General features: G+C 32.6%; 2 protein-coding genes across 7 annotated transcripts in view; one reads left to right on the plus strand and one right to left on the minus strand.

Annotated features, from left to right (window-relative positions):
- The window catches only part of LOC120359619, a 50358-nt gene that overhangs the window by 16750 nt on the left and 10032 nt on the right, over nucleotides 1-23576 (minus strand). The gene's annotated exons all lie outside the window — the stretch shown is intronic.
- The window catches only part of LOC105202140 (E3 ubiquitin-protein ligase TRIM33), an 88467-nt gene that overhangs the window by 7257 nt on the left and 57634 nt on the right, over nucleotides 1-23576 (plus strand). For all 5 annotated transcript variants that reach the window (XM_039457684.1, XM_039457687.1, XM_039457683.1 and 2 more), the window contains exon 2: nucleotides 9397-9626. In XM_039457684.1, the coding sequence (XP_039313618.1) occupies nucleotides 9397-9626 (230 nt within the window). The remainder of the gene's footprint in view (nucleotides 1-9396; nucleotides 9627-23576) is intronic.

A 23576-nucleotide genomic window follows, 5' to 3' on the forward strand; every position in this document is an offset into this window, starting at 1 on the left:
AATATATTGCAACGATATCACTGGAATATGTCAATGTTATTATTAACGTGTAATATATCAGCAATATTTTTGTGGTATTTCACAGTAATATGTAATATTTCTGTCATATTGCAATATTACTGTGATATCACTGTAATATTACGTGCTATGTGGGATGTATGAGTGAAAAGTCATTTACTTTTTTAAACTGGAAAATCCGAGGAATAAACCACTGATCAAAATTGTGTACAGTGTTTACTAATGCCCAATTATTGGGTATTACTGTTAAATTATTTATGTCTGTTAAGTTAATACCTCCACCACAAAAATTCGGAACGGTACTTATGTTAAAATTAAGTCCTTTTTATGTGTTAATTATGTACCATGTTTTTAATTTTTGTACTTATGCGGTTTAGCAGGAAATCACGGTTGAAAGTGAAGGTGCTTAACGTTAGGCCAGCACCCACTTACTGCAATTATTTATAAAATTCAAAAATTAATACACTAGAATTAAGTGCTTTTTATATGCTTTTCAAATATATACAAATGTTTGTACTCAACCCCTTTGACCAAAAAAATTGTCTGAAATATTTGCATTTACCATTCCGATACAAGAGTAAAGTGTCAATAAAAAAGCAGATATCAATTTGGTCTTAGTCCCAAAAACACTTTCTTCTATTTATGTGTTTTTGAAATATGCACAATAAAACTTTTTTGCTCATCTTCTTTGACTGAAAATTTACTCCTAATGTGAACACACACAAGAGTAAAGTGCCAGTAAAAAAAAAACAGATTGGTTATAGGCTCATGAGCCTATTATATTTTCCTTATGTGCTTTCGAAATATGCACAACGAGATTTTTGTACTCATCCCCTTCAATAGAAAATCCCACACTGAAGTGAGCATCCACTTTTTTGATACAAGAGTAAAGTGCCAGTAAAAAAGCAGATGTCAAAATGTTTATAAGTCCAAGATATTCCCCTATTTATGTGCTTTCGAAATATGCATGACGAGATTTTGGTGTTTATTCCCTTCAACAGAAAAACGCTGAAGTGAGCACCCACTTCTACAAGAGTAAAATGACACTAAAAAAGCAGATATAAAAATCGATTTAGTCTCAAAAATTTCTATTTATGTGCTTTCGAAATATGTACAATTAAATTTTTATACTCATCTCCTTCGACCAAAAAACTGCTTTTGAAGTGAGCACTCACCTTCCCGATTCATGAGTAAAGTACCAGAAAAAAAAACATCAAATTGTTTAGAGGCCTAAGATATTCTTCTATTTATGTATTTTTGAAATATGTACAATTAAATTTTTATGCTCATCCCCTTTATCCGAAAAGTCACTCCAACGTAAACACGTGCAAGAAAATAAAATTTAATTGTACAAATTTCAAAAGCACATAAATACGAGAATGTCGTGGGCCTCTAAACAATTTGATATCTGTTTTTTTTACTGGCATTTTACTCTTGTACTGGTAAGGTGGGTGCTCACTTCAAGGGCAGTTTTTTGGTTGAAGGGGATGAGCACAAAAATCTCGTCGTTCATATTTTGAAAGCACATAAATAGGAAATTATTTTGGTGTTAATTTGATATCTGTTTTTTTACTGATACTTTACTCTTGTACGTGTTTACATCGGGGGTGATTTTTCGGTCAAAGGGGATGAGCACAAAAATTTTATTCTGCATATTTTGAAAACACATAAATAGAGGAAAGTTTTGGGATTGAGACCAATTTGATATCTGCTTTTTTTACTACTTTTACTTTACTCTTGTATTGGAATGGTAGATGCGTACTTCAGGGACAATTTTTTGATCGAAAGGGTTGAGAATATATACGAACATTTGTTTGTATATATTTGGAAAACACATAAAAAATACTTAATTTTAGTGTATTAATTTTTCGATTTTATAATTACATTAATTGGATGCTAGCTTAACATTAAGCTAGCACCCCTACTTTTAATCGTAATTTCCTGCAAAACTGCTTGAGCACAAAAATTGAAAACACGCTACATATAAAAAGCAGTTAATTTTAGCATAGGTGCCGTTCCGATTTTTTGTAGTAGAGGTACTAACTTAACAGGCATTTTTTTATATAATGCTTTTATGTAATGCTTACTAATGTTCTAGTAATACTCATTAATGTTTTTGTAATGCTCACTAATTTCCAATCATGTTCTAGTAATGCTCTACAATTTCTTATTAAGGGGTTACATACACACCTAGAAGTATAAAAAATAGCTTCATGAATTTTTTATTTTTAATATATTAGAGATATTAAACCGGGGTTTGCACTAATATTTTATATGTATATAGTTTCATTAATAAAATATAATTTTTTATTAAAATGTATTAAAATGAAGAGATATCGCCGTTGGCATCAGGTATATTAGCTGCTGTCGCTGTTTACGGTACTCACTGTAAAATCTATAGTTTATTACACAAAAATGCAGTATATTCTTAAAATATATAGTTTAATTTTTGTCGTAGCCGATTTTTAAAATTTGCGTTTATTACAAAATGGCGCTTGTCTGAATTTAAGAATTTAAATTATTGTCTAAAATTAAATTAGTTTTCTAGCTGTTAAAAAAAATTCTCTACGACAAAGACTGTGTATTTTCATACTGAATAAATAGAAAAAAATTCGAATTCGATCTATCCATTCGTTTTCGAAATATTTTGGGTACCGCTTTGAAAAACACGGTTTTGAGAAAAACACGTTTAAAGTTTTCAGTTTATGTTTAACCTGGCGTCTCTTTAAAATGCTATATACTTTTTTATTTTTAATAATTAAAGATAAAGAGCTAATGCGAATCAAACGCTGTTATTAGTGCATATAAAAAAATCTAATATTTATTAAGTTTCCATTAATTTTTGTTTTCGTACGTTTCGACTTGAGTTTAGGTCATTCTCAGCGATAATACAATAATTGAAGCTTTTCCCCATCACATGGTGTAATCAGGTGTTCTGTTTTTGTCTGTTACTAACAAGTGGTAGTCCATTTTTTATTTTTGCACAGTTTGAATTGAAACTTTAGGAAAACATTCTTATCCCACAACTGACACACTGGGTCTGGTACACCCGGGATATTTACAAAAATGCTTGACATTTATAAATTGTAAGGGAGGCAGGAGTCGGGGAATATTTCTATCAATATCTTCACTATTGATTCCTCATCATAGCAGTCTCTGAGAATCGATTGAAAATTTTATACAGTCGTGTTTTTTCATGTTACGGGTACACTCTACCTAAATATGTCAGAAACATACGTATTGTAAAAAAAAATTATTTTTAACAAGTGAAAATAAATTAATTAATAGCATTTTGTATAATTTTTTACATTACTTTTGTACTCTGACCAACGAGAGACTGGTTTGTTTCTGTTTTAACAAAAAAATGTCAAGATTTCATTAATGCAACAAAAACGCGTATATCGTTTATATTTTTATGAGATGTTAGATCAGACTAGCGTAGATAAAAACTGCGTAGATAAGAATCAAAATATTTATGTTCAAGTTACCCCACTCATTGACCCTTAAAATTGAATTTTTATTTTTCGTAAATTTATATGAAACTCTCCACACTTCTTTTCGCACTTTTCATAATCATTTTTTGTGATATCTTTTATAAATGAAAGAAAAATCAAGTTCATCGAATATTTAAAGTCTGTTTAGCGGGTTCATTATTCAAATGGTTTCATATATTTATTTATTATTGTACTAATATATATTTCACATAGTTTTCAATTATTTAAGCACAACAATGTTATATACTGACGACGACATGAAAGATGAAACTAATTAAACTATTGACGTAAATGAAGCGTAATAATAGCAACGTATATTACTTTAATGCTGTTTTTTTATTGCTATTTGGTATACCAGACAATAAAAATGTTTGCTTCTTTTTCTTCATAAAATTCTATTTTTCATAGATATTATTTTTATAAAATTATTATCCGTGTTAAACAAAGATAATAATATGCGAAAACATTATGAGAGTGAGGTTGAGTCATTGCTATATATGCATATGAAGCTTTATTAGCAATCTTAAAGAAATTTTGTGTAGTTTCTACAGATGTAGCGATGTAGCAGGTTTGAACCCTGGCTGAGGTGATGTTTTTCGCGATAAATTCTTTACAGTTTTTTCAGGGGGGGGGGGAAAGAGTTAATATCGATGCTAGTAAGCATAAAGTATTATTAAAAATTAATTTTAATTCAATAAAAGTGATATTACTAACTCTTATTTGATCATAACTGTGTTATATGACCGAAAGTAACGGCGCGCAGTTTGGTTGAGTCTGAGAAAGTATATAAAATCACACGTATATATAAAGCACTAAGATCTAGCTATGACCGAATAGGCCTTCTTATTTGAATTTATATTATTAATTTATCTGCAGTGGTACAAATTAGTACAAAATCAGTACTAATTATATTTACTTTATTTTTATTTTTTATTTTTTATTTTTTTGTCCTGCTGGCTCTATATGGAGCTAGCAGGACCACGAGTTTCTTCAAAACGGCATGGGGTACAAAATTATTTTTTATGGTACAAATTAGTATAAAATGAGTACTAAATATTCCACTAACTTTTATTTGATTCTGCCGATTTGGTTTCGCTAGCTTCATAGAGGTAAAGACTAATATTTTAATAGTGCTAATTAAAATTTAACAGTGTTTTATGACAAAAAGAAACATAATTAGATTGAATGATTATTATTGTGTTATAAAGCAATGTTTGGTAATAAATTTATTGTCTTCAGAAATATTATCAAATATTGTGAGAAAAGGAAACAAATTTTAATGCTTTATTATTTATTTATATTATTATCTCAAATAGCACGAAAATTTATAAAACATTTACTAAATATTTATAATATTTATTTTAATATTTTATAAACATTTATCATAAACATTTGATAAATGTTTTTATAATTTTAGATTTGACAGATTATAAATATTTATCATAAATGTTTCAAAAATATTTATGATAAATATTATGAGAATTATTTTGAAAATGTTTATTAACTGTTATGATAAAGATTTATCTGAAAAAGTGCATTGCATCGATATTCGATTTCTCGAAATTTATTATTATTACTTTTTTGATATACTAATTGGTGGTTTTCATTCAGCGCTTATTTTGTGTGCGGCTGTTATCGTAGAGATCGCATATTTTGACAATATGTATTGAGAGGTTAATAGTGCAACATTAACTTTGCAATGTGTATAAGAATTTATGTAATATTAAAAGCTTTGTAGCACGCGCCTGTTTTATCTAGTCTTTACAAAATTTATACAAAATTTTTTAGTAGAAAAACAAAACGCTGGCTAATGATTGTTTTACAACATAAATGCAAATTTTGTCCATCAAACAATGAAAAAACAAATATTGTGTGTAGTAATTACAAAAAACACATTTGTAAGTCATACACAAGTTATTTTTGTCCAAATTGTATTAATTTATAAAAAATGTTTATTTTTTATTTTTTGATGGATATATTATTTCTTTTTTGTTATTTATCTTTGAATTTTTAGTAATAAAGATTTAAACAATCTGTTTTGTTTTTATATCTTTGCAAATATATAAAATAATGAGTCGAGTCATATTGACATGAACAGGCTAACTGCATAGTTTTGAACAGATCAATAGGGTTAAAAGGGTTTAATTATAAAATTCTCAATATACTTTATGTTGCTGTTTGAAATATGTATTTTATCGTCTGTGATTTTTATCTCAATTTTAAATTCATATAAGATTACTATACATAATAATTAATATGCACTAGTACTAACAAGGAAACACAGGGAAGTGTCCGCCTCAGATTAAAACGAGTTTTTAATATGTTGTAGTACAAATAAAAATAAGGGACACGTATTTTTTTATACGTGCCCCATACGCACTTTAAGGGGGTGAAACACCCCTTTGAAGAAAATCGATTTTTTTCTTTCGAAGCGTATGCCGTCGAAACTAAGAGATAGAAAAAAATGTTTTAAATGAAAGTTGAATGGCTCAAAAAGTAATTTATAACAGCGGAAAAAAAAATTTTTTTTAAAAATTCTTTTTAATACTTTCTCCCACCATTAACCTATTTTTTTTTAATTTTTATTTTTTTTATAAGCAAAATAAAGCTTATTTTATTACGAATTCAACGGTATATGATAAAGTTACGATACAACATTCCCATTTTCCAAAAATAATTAAAAACCTCTCTATACGCACGGTACGCGCACCCGTCCACACTTTGCGCTACGGAAGTGACTCCCTCCGATTTCGACGTGCCTTTAATATGTTGTACAGATTAAAATAAGGGACACGTATTTTTTACACGTGTCTTAATACACTTTTAAGGGTGAAACACCCCTTTGAAGAAAATCGGGTTTTTTCTTTTGAAGCGTGTATCGTCGAAACTATAAGAGATAAAGAAAAATGTTCTCAATGAAAGTTGAATGCATGTTTTTTTCGCATAAGATGACAAAAACATTTAGAGGACAGTCTGTGTCTAACATGAAAACGCAGACATTGAAAAAAACATTTACTACAAAATAAAACGACACTACACTAAAGAATTACGGTGTTGTAAGACATTAATTTCTTGTTTAGAAAATAATATGTAATTAATATAAGTTAAACATTTATTTACTGGTCTACATGATTCAACTAGAATATTTGTTCTCTTCAACATTTTATAAATAAGGAGACTTGGATTACAAAAAATTATTACTCACACATTCCATATCTTCACTATCTAACGCCAGCTCATCAACTAACAACAAGAGAACTAACATAAAACTAATTAAAAAATTAGTTAGAAATTTCATTTTTTATACTGCATTTATACAATTCAATTAATGTGTTTATTAAATTCGATTAGTGTAGAAATATGCATAACCACGCTACTGGCGCGTGCACTTTGGGTCATTTCCTTACATACGTAACTTTTGAATCTATACATGCCAATACTGCTGAGACGTAAACATTCTATTTCAAGATAGGAAATTTTGTTCTCTTGTTGAACATTTAGTTCTCTTGTTGTTAGTTGATGAGCTGGCGTTAGATAGTGAAGGTATGGAATGTGTGAGTAATAATTTTTTGTAATCCAAGTCTCCTTATTTATAAAATGTTGAAGAGAACAAATATTCTAGTTGAATCATGTAGACAAGTAAATAAATGTTTAACTTATATTAATTACATATTATTTTCTAAACAAGAAATTAATGTCTTACAACACCGTAATTCTTTAGTGTAGTGTCGTTTTATTTTGTAGTAAATGTTTTTCTCAATGTCTGCGTTTTCATGTTAGACACAGACTGTCCTCGAAATGTTTTTGTCATCTTATGCAAGAAAAACATGCATTCAACTTTCATTGAGAACATTTTTCTTTATCTCTTATAGTTTCGACGATACACGCTTCGAAAGAAAAAACCCGATTTTCTTCAAAGAGGTGTTTTACCCTTAAAAGTGTATTAGGACACGTGTAAAAAATACGTGTCCCTTATTTTAATCTGTACAACATATTAAAGGCACGTCGAAATCGAAGGGAGTTACTTCCGTAGCGCACGAACGCGCGGACGGGTGCGCGTACCGTGCGTATAAAGAGATTTTTAATTATTTTTGGAAAATGGGAATGTTGTATCGTAACTTTATCATATACCGTTGAATTCGTAATAAAATAAGCTTTATTTTGCTTATAAAAAAAATAAAAATTAAAAAAAAAAATAGGTTAATGGTGGGAGAAAGTATTAAAAAGAATTTAAAAAAAAAAATTTTTTTTTCCGCTGTTATAAATTACTTTTTGAGCCATTCAACTTTCATTTAAAACATTTTTTTCTATCTCTTATAGTTTCGACGGCATACGCTTCGAAAGAAAAAAATCGATTTTCTTCAAAGGGGTGTTTCACCCCCTTAAAGTGCGTATGGGCACGTATAAAAAAATACGTGTCTCTTATTTTTATCTGTACTACAACATATTAAAAACTCGTTTTAATCTGAGGCGGATACTTCCCTGTGTTTCCTTGTAAGTCGTGTGTCCAAACAAATTCACCACTAACAGAGTTGCATAAGTTGATAATTTTTTTTAACTAAAGTAAATTAAAGTTTATGATATATAAAATAATTTTGATTACGTTAAAATTAAAAGTTATATAAACAGTTGTAACTCATTGTCAGTTAAAGGTTAAAGTTAAATTAAAAATTTATTTTGAAAGGTATTAAGGAAAAATCACTAATATTGGCATAGATTTACGTTGACACTCCTTTATTTGTCAGAAACTAAATATTACACTGTATTAATATTAATAAAATGATCTGCTTAGATAATTAAAGAAACAAATTCATAATTCATACATAGTTCATTTATGGTTTTTTTCTGTACAAAGTCTGCGTTTTTCAAAACAAATTTTTGAAAATAAGAATAAAGTTTACATGATTTTTTTGCAAATTGCAATTTAAACAATAGCGAATATATTATTGATAATATTAAATCATTTTACATGTTTGTTACTTCTTAAAACTGTTTTATTTATATTTTTCTCTCTTTTTTTTCTTTTTTTTATATTTTCTTTGTTGTGCAGTTTTAAACATGACTGTATAGTATAATAAAGTAAACCGGTACACTTTTTCAAGAGAATAAACAATAACTACGAAATCTTCACTTATAATGTTGATAGAAGTTTTATGAATTCTTGAATATTATAGATTTTCAGTACAGTAAATTTCGGAACGCAATCTGTTAGTTTTGGGGCCTCATTTTTTAACGCTTTTTCGAATATGTTGCAAAAGTATTAATTGATGTAAAGTAAGAAACAGTGATATAAAACTTCTATATCATATGATAGAAACCAATTTTTAGTTTGTATTAATATTTCTAAAGTTTTATTTTTAGCTTTTACTCTAGAAATATTTTTTAAAAACAAAGTGGTCAATACTGGCGACTTCTCTGTATTAAATTAGAATGTTGTAATTTTTTAAATTTATATTTTTTTAAATAAAACAATTATAATATGTGATAAACAATAATTATTAAATAAATATTATAATTTATTTATAAATTAAATTAGTAAATTAAGTTTGTAATTCGTAAATTAAGTAAAAATAACCAAGAGTTTTTTCATATAAAAATGTATTTTGTTTCTCTTACATTTTTTAAAATATTTTTTTACATAGTTAAATATTTAACTGAGAAGACTCTTTATAAGTTAATGTTTTGAAAATAATTAAAAATTGACTTATTTAAATTTAACTTATGTTAAAAGTTATTATTTTTGTACTTTATTATTTAACTTTTAATTTTTTAATAAGTTGGTTACTATCCAATTCTGATTAATAATAATTAATTTCTATTTTAATATTAAAGATTTTACATTAATAAATATATTATATATTTATTTCAATATTATATTTTATAGTAGAGAGTAACGTGATTGTGTGTCACGTTTGCAATGTAACTAGCCAAGTGGAAAATTTAATCGAAAATAGATTTCTCTCGAAGATGTTGGAGGAAGAAAATGATCTAGGATTGGATGACGAGACTAAAGAAGCCGAGGAAGAAAAAAAATGTACTAGTTGTCATGATAACATTGTTGCTACTAGTTGGTGTATGGAATGTGAAGAATTTATTTGCCAAAATTGTGTTATGGTAATTATGAATTATTTATTAAATACAAGCTATATTTGCGCGCGTGTGTATTTGTGTGTACGTATGCAATTTATATGTATTTATATGTATGTATACGTATATATACATATACATATGCATATGCATAAGGCATATATACATATATACAGGGTGTCCCAAATCGTTGTATACAGATTATCACGATGAGGTAGAAGAGATCGAGATAAATCAAAAGTCTAATACCATTTTGTGATATTTGCAATAATTACGAGTTATAAAATATTAAAGTCAGATAAATAAGAGCGCGCGGAGAGACAAGCGGTTGCTCGCCTGAGCCGTAGGACCGCTCACCGCGGCCCGACAGTAGGCGACGGTGAGATAGCGCGCGGCGAAGGGAAGGATAGCTTGGCATCGCCCCCCCACACCGCGCCAACGCTCGCGTCGACGCTTACACTCGCGATCACGATTATTAAGTATTGTGTTTTTTGTAATATTTATAGCATTCTTTATAGCGAAAAACCAAAAGTTAAATAATGTGACTTTATGAATGTAACATTACACCTTTTATTCTAAGTACAAGAATATAGTAAATATTACAACTTTTAACAACAGTTTGAATTAGTCATATTTGAGTCCCACCATTATGTGTAATTTAAAAAATAATATATAAACTGTTACTTTTTTTATACTTTTTTTTAAATACAGCACGATATTTGGAGAAAGTGTGGTGCTGATTATTTATCGCAATTCTAATAGAATATTTTGCTCTACAATCATCAATTTATGTACAGTTACAGCAGCAACATATTTTTTAATGTTAGCTTTTATATTTTTTTAATAATTATGTATTAAATTACATTTAATGTTTACATTCACAGTAACAATGTGCTATATTATTACGTAAATATTTTTAATGAAAACTTGCTAGAACTGTGATAAATTATAATCAGCACTATTTATCCGATTGTCTTACCGTGTTTAATATGAAGTGTAAAGAAATGGTAATAGGTTAAATTTTTTTCTTGAAATGACATAATGGTGAGATTCGAGTAGTATTAATTAGAACTGTTGTTTAAAGGGATAATATTTACTGTGTTCTTGTACTTTAGAATGAGAGGTGTGATGTTACATTTGCGAAGTTCCATTATTTAACTTGTGGTTTTTTGCTATAAAAAATGCTATAAATATTACAAAGAACAAAATACTTAATAATCGTGATTGTGAGTGTATAGCGTTAACGAGAGCGTTGGCACGGTGCGGAGACATGAGGGAGCGGTGGTGCCAAGGTATCCTTCCCTCGCAGCGCGCTACTCACTGTCGCCTACTGTCGGGCCGCGATGGGCGGTCCTACGGCTTAGGCGACTGACCGCTTATCTCTCCGCGCATTTTTATTCGTCTGACTTTAATATTTTATAATTAAAAAATTATTGCAAATATTGTAAAATAGTATCAGACTTTTTGATATATCTTGATCCCTTCTACCTCATCGTGATAATTTGTATACAACGGTCTGGGACATCTTGTATATATTGTCACGTATTTTCTACGTCGCCAGAGAGCTATGGCGAAATACGCTATCAAAGGAGGCAAAAGATTTGACGCGAACACACGCAAGAGTGATGGGGGGCTCCGATATCCAAGTTTGCGCTAAGTCATAAAATTGGGCGATTACCGTTTACGTCACCGGGTTCGATATACAACGCGAAACAATAGTTAACGCTAAGACGCGATAATTTACAAACGGACTTTAAGCGTAAACGCGAAATCGTCGCTCGCACGCGGCCAGCTAGCTCCTCTAACCGATAGAGGGACGGGGATGCGGAGACAGGGGCGAAGCAGCACTTGTACGGAAGGAGGCGGGTGGGCGAGAAATTAAGAGAAGTTTGGCCGATGTAACAAGCATGAATAAAATATATTGTAGTAAGGGATAGAAATAACATACAAAGAAAAAAATGAAGCGGATGCACAGAAATAACCGGAAAAAGAATTACACAAGATGTTGGCGAAGAAAGAAACAAAAAATAGAAGAGACGCAAAAGCCAACTTAAACTTGTTTACGCAACGGCTACGCAAAAGCGAAGACTACGGAGGCTGATCACGCGCGGAACATGACAGCCAATCGCGCACGTTTAAAACGGCGCGGCGGGAACACGATAGCTAAACTTTCGCTAATGAACTTCATCTAATTTGCAATGAACGCAAGAAAATGTATACGCTAACGACAACGCAGTTGTCGTGAACGAAAACAAATTACTCAAAAACGCACTGTACAAAGACGCTCCGATATACCCGGCGGCCGTGCGATCACGGCCGCGACACTATTCGCGCACGTGCACGAGGGCTTTGCGACTTTCCGGAGCAGCCGATTGTCCACGCGTTTTTCACGGCGAAACAGATATGCGGAGCGCAGCAGCTGACAGCTGGACGGTTTGGCAAATTTCCGTACTTGAGATCGACTCTCCTCACTAAAATCCGTGTGTTCAACCGCCCCGCGGTTGACGCAACGCAGATACCAACACTAAAAGATTGGAGTTCATCGCAGAATACGAGGTTGCCGTTTCGTTCAGCTCGCTTTACAATGCCGTCAGAGGATCACCTTGTTGACACCGTCGCGATCGTGGTCCTCTCCGGTCTTTGGGCTCTCGGAGGAGGTCACGTCCGGGCCAGGCACTCATCCTCGCTTGCCGATATCCAAAATGTCGGGAAGTTACGCTCGCTCGCTTGCCCGTTACGTTTTGCTAGTCGGGTTGCATGCAAAAGCCGAGAGAATCGCGCTCGATGCGGGATCGATAGGTGCAACACCTCCCACAGGGTGCGCGATATCCACGCGTAACGGCGCGGTCTATCAGCGGTTGCCCTTATCTAGCCATGACATCACAGCCGTACAGTGACGGATCTCCGTAGGTGTCGCGTGATCCTCGTCGGCATCCGATATCTTTGACGCTCTTTCCGTATCAATGGACGTCAATCACAGATCTTGAATGCAACGATCTTCTGCCGATATTCTTCAGGATGGTCAGCCGGCATCTGATGGCCCTTGTCCTGGCCGTTCGTCCGCTTCAGCCTGACTATTTTTCTGGCATCTTGCGAGCCTTCCTCGCACGGCGCTTATATCTCGCTACGTCTTCTTTTAGTTTCCCTCGGCGATCTCAAGCGTGCTGGCCCTGGACGGTCGCTCCCGTGTCCCCTCGCTGCGGCTGACATCCCTCGTTGCCGCTGTCCCTCGGCGACGTTTGTCGAGGTGCCCGATATTACATGAAAATAAGCCGTGAATAAGTAACAGAATAATTAACACGGAGACAGTTCCGCCGGAAATTTCCGCTCTTGGAGAGTGCCCGGCCCGGTCGCATGCGCCCTGCGCTTCGCGTAGGCGGATGGACGAAGTGGCGAGGCAGAAAATCTGCCACAACACACACACAAAAAATATATACAGGGTGTCCTAGAAAGCTCGCATCCTATTTTAAGAGCAGATTCTTTGGAAAATTCTAAGAAAAAAATCTTAATACAAAAATGTCGAGGGCATAATGGTTTTCAAATTATTCGTGATTAAAATTTACGATTCACTGAGCTGATATTTTGCGCGCTCAGGCATGGTGACATGACAAAGATACCACAAGGGTACCTTTTGACATTGAGGTTGTCATATAAATACGCAATGACATTTATATTAAGAAATTACTACTATAGGAAACATATTTGTACATTACGTATGCACAATTAATGTTTTCAACAAAATATCAATTCAGTAACAAGATGTTACGATAGCCGTTGGGTCAGCTGTCAAAATAAATTTATTACCATGTTCATGTGATAAAAACTTTTATGGTAACATCGATAATATCAATAATTTATTTACATTTTTAACTATTAAAAATGTAAATCGGTAATTTAATTGATATAAACGCGATAATGTCAAATAGACCTAATTTGACATGTCTGAATTTTACTTTATTAACATATTCAATTTTTTTCATATTGCATAAATTATCGATATTATTATAGTAGTAATTTTTTAATATAAATGTCATTGCGTATTTATATGACAACCTCAATGTCAAGAGGTACCCTTGTGATACCTTTGTCATGTCACCATGCCTGAGCGCGCAAAATGTCAGCTCAGTGAATCGTAAATTTTAATCACGAATAATTTGAAAATCATTATACCCTCGACATTTTTGTATTAGGATTTTTTTCTTAGAATTTTCCAAAGAATCTGCTCTTAAAATGGGATGCGAGCTTTCTGGGATACTTTGTATATATTTATATACATATGCAGGATGATTATTAATGGTTGTACCCACTTTTTACCAGGAGCTAGGAGTATGACTTACCGACGGACTTGTAACTTACTAAATGCTCCTTTGATGACAGCTGCTTCGGCTGGCGCGTGCTCGCGGCTTGAGCAGGTATAAATGATACGTATAGATCCCTGGTGAAAAATTTTTTTTAGATCATTTTATATAATTTTTCAGAATATCTATAATTTTATAATTTTTTCAGATTTTTTTATAAGAATTAGAATACTTTTAATAAATACTTAAAGTGTCTACATCTTTTTTCAGAATTTTTAAGTTTGTTAATTATGAAGTATTCTTAGATTTCTACTATTTTTTGTTTTGTAATTTCTGATAAAATGTTATAAACTTTAAAATAGTTCAAAGTATTTTTTAAAAATTTTGGAAGAAGAAATCTCAAAACATTTCAGAATTTACACGTATGAAAAGTTCAAAGATAAGATGTACAGTTTCCAAGTAATTCTAATTATTTCCGAAAAATGTTTCAATTTGTATAAAGATTACGAGAAGAACAAAAAATAATAGTAACAATGGAAAAAAAAAAAAAACGGCGAATATGAGTAAGGCGCGGTAAATGGTGCGCAATAAATAGTAATCTTTTTTAGATTCTTAAATTGCTATTGTTTATTAGATTAGAGGTTTCGGCTTATTTTTTGAGCTATCAGTAAATAAGGCTGATGTTCAGGCGAAAGACTTTCTCATTGGGAAGATGTTACACGTTTGGACGAGTTATTAGGCTCGAAAATTGAAACATGATTCGAACTGTGACAAGAAATTTATACTGAATCATGCTTAAGGTTATTTTTTATTTACAAAATAAACTCACCTCAGCGTCAGCAATTGTCCAAAGTATGCAAAAACTCAGCGTAAATTAATACATGCCAACAAATTAGCGCAAAAATAAATTAAAAATAATATGTGTTACAAATAATTAAGTCAACTCAGTGTTAGCGGTTAGCACGTCTTGTATGTATAACTGTCAAGATTACAATAAGAAACGAATCGATGCTGCTGATCGAAACAAATATTCAGAAAGATAAACAGACAAAGATGAAAATAAATAGATAACAACACGGGCTATAAGCTGTCGACGATAGACGAGTATGCGTGATGTAAGAAATCTGAGTCAGATTGTAAATTGAGTCCGTTACATTGTTGTTTAATATGTAAAATTTCTGAAATTAGTTGCTTATAATAAAATCTTTTGTGGTTAAGAACTTTCCCAATCAAAATCATGACCGAACTCCACTCTATGATCGGTCATAACGGACTGCCAAGGAAGATTTGCGAATCCGGAAATTCAAAAAATTCTAAAATTTTGTGTACACATAGAGGAGTTCATCTATAACACAAAAATATTTTTTGTTTGTGCCCAATTTCAGTTTAGGGAGGTGAAACCTCCTTTGAAGAAAATTGGTTTTAAATTAGAGAATAGTGAGCTCAAGAGCCACGCAGGATGTCGGACGCAAATAAATGATGCATAACTCCAATGTCAGGCAAACGTTTCGATCTTTAATGACGGTTTTCTTCAGTGATATTACAAGTCTATAAAACAACAAATTAGTCGCACTAGTTAAGATATGAATTTATCGAAATAAACAAATAAAGATCAAAATAAAAAATAAAAACAATTTACCGAATAAATAGAGATTATGCAAAACCGCGGTGTACATCTTATTTCAACATCTTACAAGGAGATGACGCCAATTAGAAAATCGCTTTTCCAATGAGTCATAGTGCGTTCGATAGCTTACATGTAGCTAATAAAAACGCCTAAAGGCGTTTGTGCCAATGGGCTTTCGTTTAGGAGAAATTACAAAACAAAGTTAGGGTCACGCAACTATGTCCTATGTAAAGAAGAACATTAGAATCTTTTTTGAGTAAGCGGCGTAGCTGAGTCGACTAAGGCTCCCGTCCATACATTTTTGCGCTGGCGGCGTGCGTTCGAGTCCCGTCGACGACTGCTTCGCTTTTTTTTTTCAATTTTGGATATTTAAAAGACATTAAATTAATCATTATTTATTTTTTTTAAATTTATTTTGTTTTTTTATGTAAAAATGACATTTCGGGATGTTTGAACGCAATACGAAATAAAAAACAGTTTTAAAGTCATGAATTGATTATATTTCTCATGCAATGTACATGTGTTATTTTGTCGAGAATATTTTTTACAATATAAACTTTGCAAGAAGTTGCACATATTCGACAGTTTCATCGATAATAAATGTTGTCTCCATTTTTACTGATGTTTCGTACCACGCTCTCTTTATAAATGTTACCACGAAACTGGTCAGACGGTTACAACGTGTGAGAGTCCTTTTGTGAAAACCGTTAAAAAGATCGAAAGGAGGGGAGGGGGACTACCTAACAAAGGTCCTTTCTTACAAGTAAACACTGACGAATATACCTACTTGTCCTTTTGCGAGTCTCATGTTTTTATAATATTTCACACTTTTATTCTACATATAAAAAATTGTACAACAAAAATAATAAACCAAAATATAATTTATAATTTATACCGCCAAGATGTACATCGATATGCAATGTTTATTTTTACATCAATTTTCATTCACAACATTGCGAAGCGATGGAAACCTATTATCGTATGTAAATAAATATAATTATAAAAGAAAGTTTATATTGTACAAAATATTCTTGACAAAATAACACATGTACATTGCATGAGAAATATAATCAATTCATGACTTTAAAACTGTTTTTTATTTCGTATTGCGTTCAAACATCCCGAAATGTCCTTACTTTTACATAGAAAAACAAAATAAATTAAAAAAAATAAATAATGATTAATGTAGTGTCTTATATATCCAAATTTGAAAAAAAAGCGAAGCAGTCGTCGGCGGGACTCGAACTCACGCCGCCGGCCCAAAAATGTATGGACGGGAGCCTTAGTCGACTCAGCTACGCCGCTTACTCGAAAAAGATTCTAATGTTCTTCTTTACATGGGACATAGTTGCGTGACCCTAACTTTGTTTTGTAATTCTTCTAAACGAAGGCCCATTGGCACAAACGCCTTTAGGGTTTTTATTAGCTACATGTAAGCTATCGAACGCACTATGACTCGTTGGAAAAGCGATTTTCTAATTGGCGTCATCTCCTTGTTAGCATAATAACATTATAAACGATTTCCCAGAGCGTGTGCAGAGACAAGAGCTTCATAAAATTACATAAATTGGTTGTTAACAAAAGAATAAATAAATAAGAAAATGATATTAAAATGATGACTTTAAAACTTGTGACAGACAACAATACAAATTAAATAGTTAAAAAAAGGAGAATAAATAAAATAAATAAATAAAAATAAATATAAAAGCTGTACAAGTCATTAGATATAAAATTGTAAAAAAAACGCATTATAAAAATTATGCAAATTTAAAAAAAAGGGAAAAAGGAAATAAGTCGAAGCAAAAATTATATATAAAATACCTCTAAGCACCAAAACTCGTGTTGAGATAGGAACATCTCTTACAAAATTGGTTTTTTCGTTTAAAGTATATATCTTTGAAACTATAAGAGATAGAGAAAAATGTTCTGAACGAAAGTTGAATGGTTTGAAGAGTACTTTATAATGGCGAAAAAATTTTTTAAATTTTTATATTTTCCCCCACTACTTACCTATTTTTTTTTCAAAATTTTAATTTTTTTTATAATTTTTTTTTATAAGCAAAATAAAGCCTATTTTATTACGAATTCAACGGTATATGATAAAGTTATGATACGACATTTTCATTTTCCAAAAATAATTAAAAACCACCCATAACGCATGATACACGCACCCGTCCGTGTACTATGAAAGTGTCCCCTTTCGATTTTGACGAGGGTTCAATACATTGTAGTACAGATCAAAATAAGGGAAACGTTTTTTTTACATGTGCTCAATCTCATTTGTAGGGAGTGAAACACTCCTTTGAAAAAAGTCGGTTTTTTTTTAAATCGTGTATTGTTGAAACTATAACAGAGAAAAATATTCTCAATAAAAGTTGAATGGCTCGAAGAGTACTTTACAACAATAATTACGAAAAATTTTTTAAAAATAATTTTTTATATTTCTTCCACCACTTCACATTTGTTTTTAAAAATTTTCAAATATTTTAATGACAGAATTAAAGCTTATTCTTATACGAATCTAATCATATATAACAAAGTGTCTTTCCGACTGTACTATTCTTGAAAAATAATAAACTCTTTATGTATGCGCGCTATACGTACCTGTTTGGGCGCTCGATTTTTCTGCGCTGGAATGAATTCGTCTTATACGTATCGCTAATCGCGTATTATGCGAAAGAGCGTTAAAAACAAATCACTATAGTACAATAAATATTAAAATAAGAGTTTTTTAACCCTTAAACACATAAGTGGGTCTGAAAGACCCCATATGAAGTTTCGAACGCTTGCCGTGTGAAGAGATGAATGAGATAGGAGGTTTAGACCAGGACGTAAAAAAAGTTTGAAATCTCTTTTGATTGATATGGTTGATCAACTTTTTTGGTCAACTAGAATTCAAACGGCACAGCAGCAAAGTTTTGTTAGGGTCAATGCGACCCATATAGTGTGTGAATGAAACTTTTTTGTGAATAATCTTATGTTAAAAAACTGGACAAAATACGTTCAAACAGGTCCGCTCGTGTATGTTACTCTGTTAAAATACTGTGGCAGCCGTTCCATTAGGCGCCACCATTACGTACGCTCGCGGGCGCGCGCTCGCCAAACGCTAGTGCGCGCTACCGCCGCGGGGCGGCGACGCGGCCGAGCGCGGACGCTTTCTTGTGATTAAAAAGCATCCACCAAGGGGATATAAGCGCGGGCGGTACCAAGCCCAGCAACCTTTTGCACTCACAGAGTGAGCTCCTAGGGGCCTTTGTACGGCACACGGCATCTGTAGTAACCTGTTGTCGAGTACCTTCAATTGACCGACTCTTAACCCAGGAGTCGGCGGACCAGGCAGAGCTTGCTAACTCTGCCGAGGAAACGCCTAAATCAAGCAAGGGACCTCTCCATCCGGTCGCAACCACCAGCCCAGCGGCCAAGTGAGGACAAGTAGGAGCTTTGCTCTGCCCCGCTACCTTGGAGACTCATCCCTATCACCTTGTCAACGAAACCTTGGAAAACGGCGGACCCTCTCACACCTACAGGAAAGGACGTGGCGATCCAGACGCTGTCGTCGCCCAGTCAGGCCACTAACAACCCCGTGGTCAGCGACGAGTCGGATATCGACCCTTCGACACCGACATCCTGCCCGCTGACCCCAGGACGACCGAGGCTAAAAAGGAGTCGAGCAACCCGCAGTCGACTTTCTTTCCAAATCGGCTTATCCACCCATTGTGCCTACCCCACATATACTATAGTGTCGTTGTAACAATGCACACCCCCGAGAAATAATGTGCATCGTCCCCAGCCACCAACAGCCGGAGAAAGAGCCGCCGGGCTATAACCGGGGGTGCCTCGGGCATCCAATTATAAAAATACCACAAGCTACGCGCGGCAAAACCGTGCGCTCCTCGAGCCATCGCGCGCGCCAAGTCGGCGCGCACGCGCACACGAGGGAGCGCGCGTTCGTCCCACTCCGGCGACTCCGCCGTCAAGCGCCGAAAATGACGGAGGCGAACGGAGTCGCCGGGTATATATAGGGCCACGGCGAAAGTACTTCGCATTTCCGTCTCATCCTTTCTTCTCCCGCATCCTCGCGAGCACGGACGTCCGACTCTCGTCAAGGTCCTTGGCGAGGGGAAGACTCCCGAGCAGCAGACTTTTCCGCTCCTCCGCGGAACGCAAAAGAAAACGGAATCGCCGCTACGGGGTTTTGGTCGAAGTACTCGACGCGTTCCGCGGTTTCCAGACCGTCACTCCCGACACGCACGAGGCCGCCCGGCCGTCCCGCCGATCCGCGAACCATAAACGCCGTGCCGAGAGCTCCGCCCACCGTGTACCAATAGCCGCGAGAAATCGCACTTGTACCGAGACATCCGCGTCCTGACACCTAGCGACGCCTCGCGGTCGACTGTAAATAACCGTGTAGATATTCGCGTTTCAAACTCTGCTCGTCAACCCACTATTTCATATTCGTCTACTTTGTCCATCCGCGCTCACCTCATAGCTGTAAACCTTCTATTCCGTACATATAAGCAATAAATGTACATATACAGGTACTATACGTCATACACCGTCGCGTAATTATTTACAAGCTCGACTTCTTTCCTCTTTTCCCGTTCAAACCCTTTCTCTCGCACCGCTCCGACGAGCTGATCCGCGCGGAGAAAAACGGCATATTACATCGTGAAAAAAAGGATTTTTGCGTAGGGTCCGAAATATATTATGAATCAATTTTCAATTTTAGATACTTTGAGTTTATGAAAAATACTTCATATTTGCTTTGTTACGTAAGTATATTTTTTAATAGAAATGGCGGTGACATAATTTTTTGTTAAAAGTATGACTCTTTAGCTTTAAAACGCCGTATTGTAAAGTCTTTAAAAGTTTTTTTATTGCAAAGATATAATTTTTTTTATAAAAGTGGATTTTTAGACACCCAAAAATATCATATTCTCCTTATTATATAATTCTATTTTTTAAAAAGAATGACAATAACAATTTTTTTTTGAAAGTATGATTCTTTAGTTTTAAAATGCCGTATTTGAAAGTCCTTAAAAGTTTTTTATTGCGGAGATATGATTTTTTAAAGGAAAAGTGGATTTTTAAACAATTTCTAATTTTTGCTTAATAGTTTTTTTTTTATAACATAACAATAAGTCATTTTTTAGCAATATTGATTATGCATTCACATTTCTGAGGTTCTGAACTTTTATATGGAAAAAAGATTGTTAAAAAATGTTGATTAGAACCAAAGTTATAACTTCTCAAAGTTGAAAAAGTCTCCCAGACCCGAAAATGTGTTTACGTATTTTACAGAATCGGTTTGTTTAAGGGTTAATAATAATAGTAATAATATTTGAAATAGTAAAATAATAATGAGTTTTTTGAACTCGCCTACTAAAATCAGTTAAATATTGTTGGCGATGTCAAAGTATGTACCTAATACTTTGTATAATTAAAAACAAGTTATGAATAGATAAATTATTATTTTTGCAAAATATTGTTTATTTCATTTTGACTGTAGAATAGTTGATTGCAATGGTCAATGTATTTTATTGACGAATGTTGGGCAACTCGGAAATTCAGTAAACTTATTATTCAGTAAACTTAGTAAAAATATTGTGTGCAAGTAGAATACTTCACAAAATTATTTTTTGTTTGTACCAAATTATAGCTTTAAGGGATAAAATCACTCCTTGAAAAAAATGTACATTTTCTTTCAGGCGAAATAACTACCGAGAATGGTGACACGTATAAGAAAATATTTAAACGCAAGTTGCATTTTGTTTTTTTCGCTCGATGCAACTGCGATTTGATAAGAATGAAAATATTCGTGTTGTTCAAGTTACACTTGTCACCAACTCTTAAAAGTAAATTTTTGTTCTTTGTAAATTTATATGAAAATCTTCACCTCTTTTTTCACACTTTTCATAATCATTTGTTATAAATGAAAGAAAAATCACATTCATCGAATATTTAGTTTTTCCCGGGTAATCAATATTTTTATTTTCTATTTATTTTATTGTACTCTTTCAGAGTTATCTCGTACAAAATCAATTAAAAATCTTTGTTTGAAACCATTTGAATAATAAACTTGCTAAACAGACTTTACATATTTGATGAATTATACTGATTTAGCTTTCATTTATAAAAGATATCACAAAACATGATTATGAAAAGTATCAAAAGAGATGTGGAGATTTTTATATAAATTTACGAAGAATAATAAGAATAAAAATTTAATTTTAAAGGTTTGTAACAGGGGTAACTTGAACAACACGAATATTTTCAATTTTATCTATACGGTGTTTCACCCCCTTGAACTGAAATTAGGCACGAACAAAAAATATTTTTGTGTTATGGATGAATTCCTCTATGTGTACACAAAATTTCAGAATTTTTTGAATTTCCGGGTTTGCAAATCTTCCTTGTAAGTAGAGACATTTCTGCGAATATGATTACGGTGTTCCGAAATGCGGGTTCTGACTTGTCTGCATGTTTGTCCGACATAAGACGCATCGCAATCACGGCATGAGATCTTATAAACTACATCTTTACAGGAAGAAATTGGGAGAGCATTCTTTTGAACCTTGATAAATCTACACAGTTTATTTGAGCTATAAAACGCGATTTTAATTTTTGAATTTCTAAAAATATTAATAAATTTTTCGGAGATTGAGGGAACATACGGAATTGTGAACCAAGAAAAATTTTCCACTTCTTTAGGTGTATTACTAAGTAATTGTTTTATGGATCTCCCCACAAGGAAGCATCTAAGTCGTTCTCGGATAGTTTTAAAAATAAAGTCAAGAGGATAGTCGTTCTCCAAAAGAATGCTGACAATGAATTCTAAGTTCTTCCTGTGATATTTTGGGTGGGACAAAAGAAAGCTCGATCGATAAGACATAACAACGCCACGTTTCTGTGCAGAGTGCCAAGAAAGGAAATTTAAGGGTTACATTTAGGAGGCTAGAAAAAAGGCAATTTTCAAGAATTTTTTAAATTAAAATTATTTAATCGATTGTTTCAAAATTTGGTATATTTCTTACTCTAACTTTTTAGTATATAAATAATTTTTTTGTTAAAAAATATAAAAAAAAATATAAAAACTGTAGCGCTGCTAACAAGAGAGGTAACGATATGAGTTGTCAATCGGTGTACAACCTAGCTTCTGTTGTATTGATCTGACAAGGAGTAGGCAAGAACTGTAAAATGCCAAATGAGATGAATCAGCTCTTTTGAAAGAGGGGAAACAAGTATATTAAAAGTGTAAAAAGGTTAGCGTAAATGGGCCTTACTTTTTAAGAAAATTACAATGAAATTTTAACATTTGGACGTTTGTATGTTAAGTACTAGAATCATGAACCACTACCCAAAAGACTGTCGTGGCTGAGAAGGCTAAGTTCTAGCGTTACATTTTTCCCTTTGTGGCGGAACGGGTTCGAATCTCCGCAGTATCAATTTTTTTATAGATTTTTTTAAATCTTTTGTTATTATATTTTACAATTACACTATTTTTATTATTTTTTAAATTAATTTATAATAATGTACATATAATAATAAAATTAAGCTACTTTTTATTAATAAAAAATTAATAAAAATATTTAATAAATTATTTATTATAATAAAATTATTTATAAAGGTAAATAATTAGGCCTTAACGAGCATATTTATTCCGATAAATGATACACTTTAATTTATAACGTTTTATAAATTTATAACATCTTATAATTTATAACTTTTTATAATTTACAACGTCTTATAATTTATAATATTAAAGAAACTCTTAAAGTGTATTATTTTTTGGAATAAATTTGATTGTTAAGGCTTAATTATTAATCTTTATAAATAGTTTTATTATAATAAACAATTTATTAAATATTTTTATTAATTTTTTTATTAATAAAAAGTTGCTTAATTTTATTAGTATATGTAAATACATTATTATTGATTAATTTCAAAAATACTAAAAATAATGCAATTGTAAAATATAAAGCAAAATGTTTAAAAAAAAATAAAAAAAAATTTGAAGCTGTGAAGATTCGAACCCAGTCTGCTACAGAGGGA

This window comes from Solenopsis invicta, chromosome 14, assembly GCF_016802725.1.
Source record: "Solenopsis invicta isolate M01_SB chromosome 14, UNIL_Sinv_3.0, whole genome shotgun sequence".
NCBI classification, from domain to species: domain Eukaryota; kingdom Metazoa; phylum Arthropoda; class Insecta; order Hymenoptera; family Formicidae; genus Solenopsis; species Solenopsis invicta.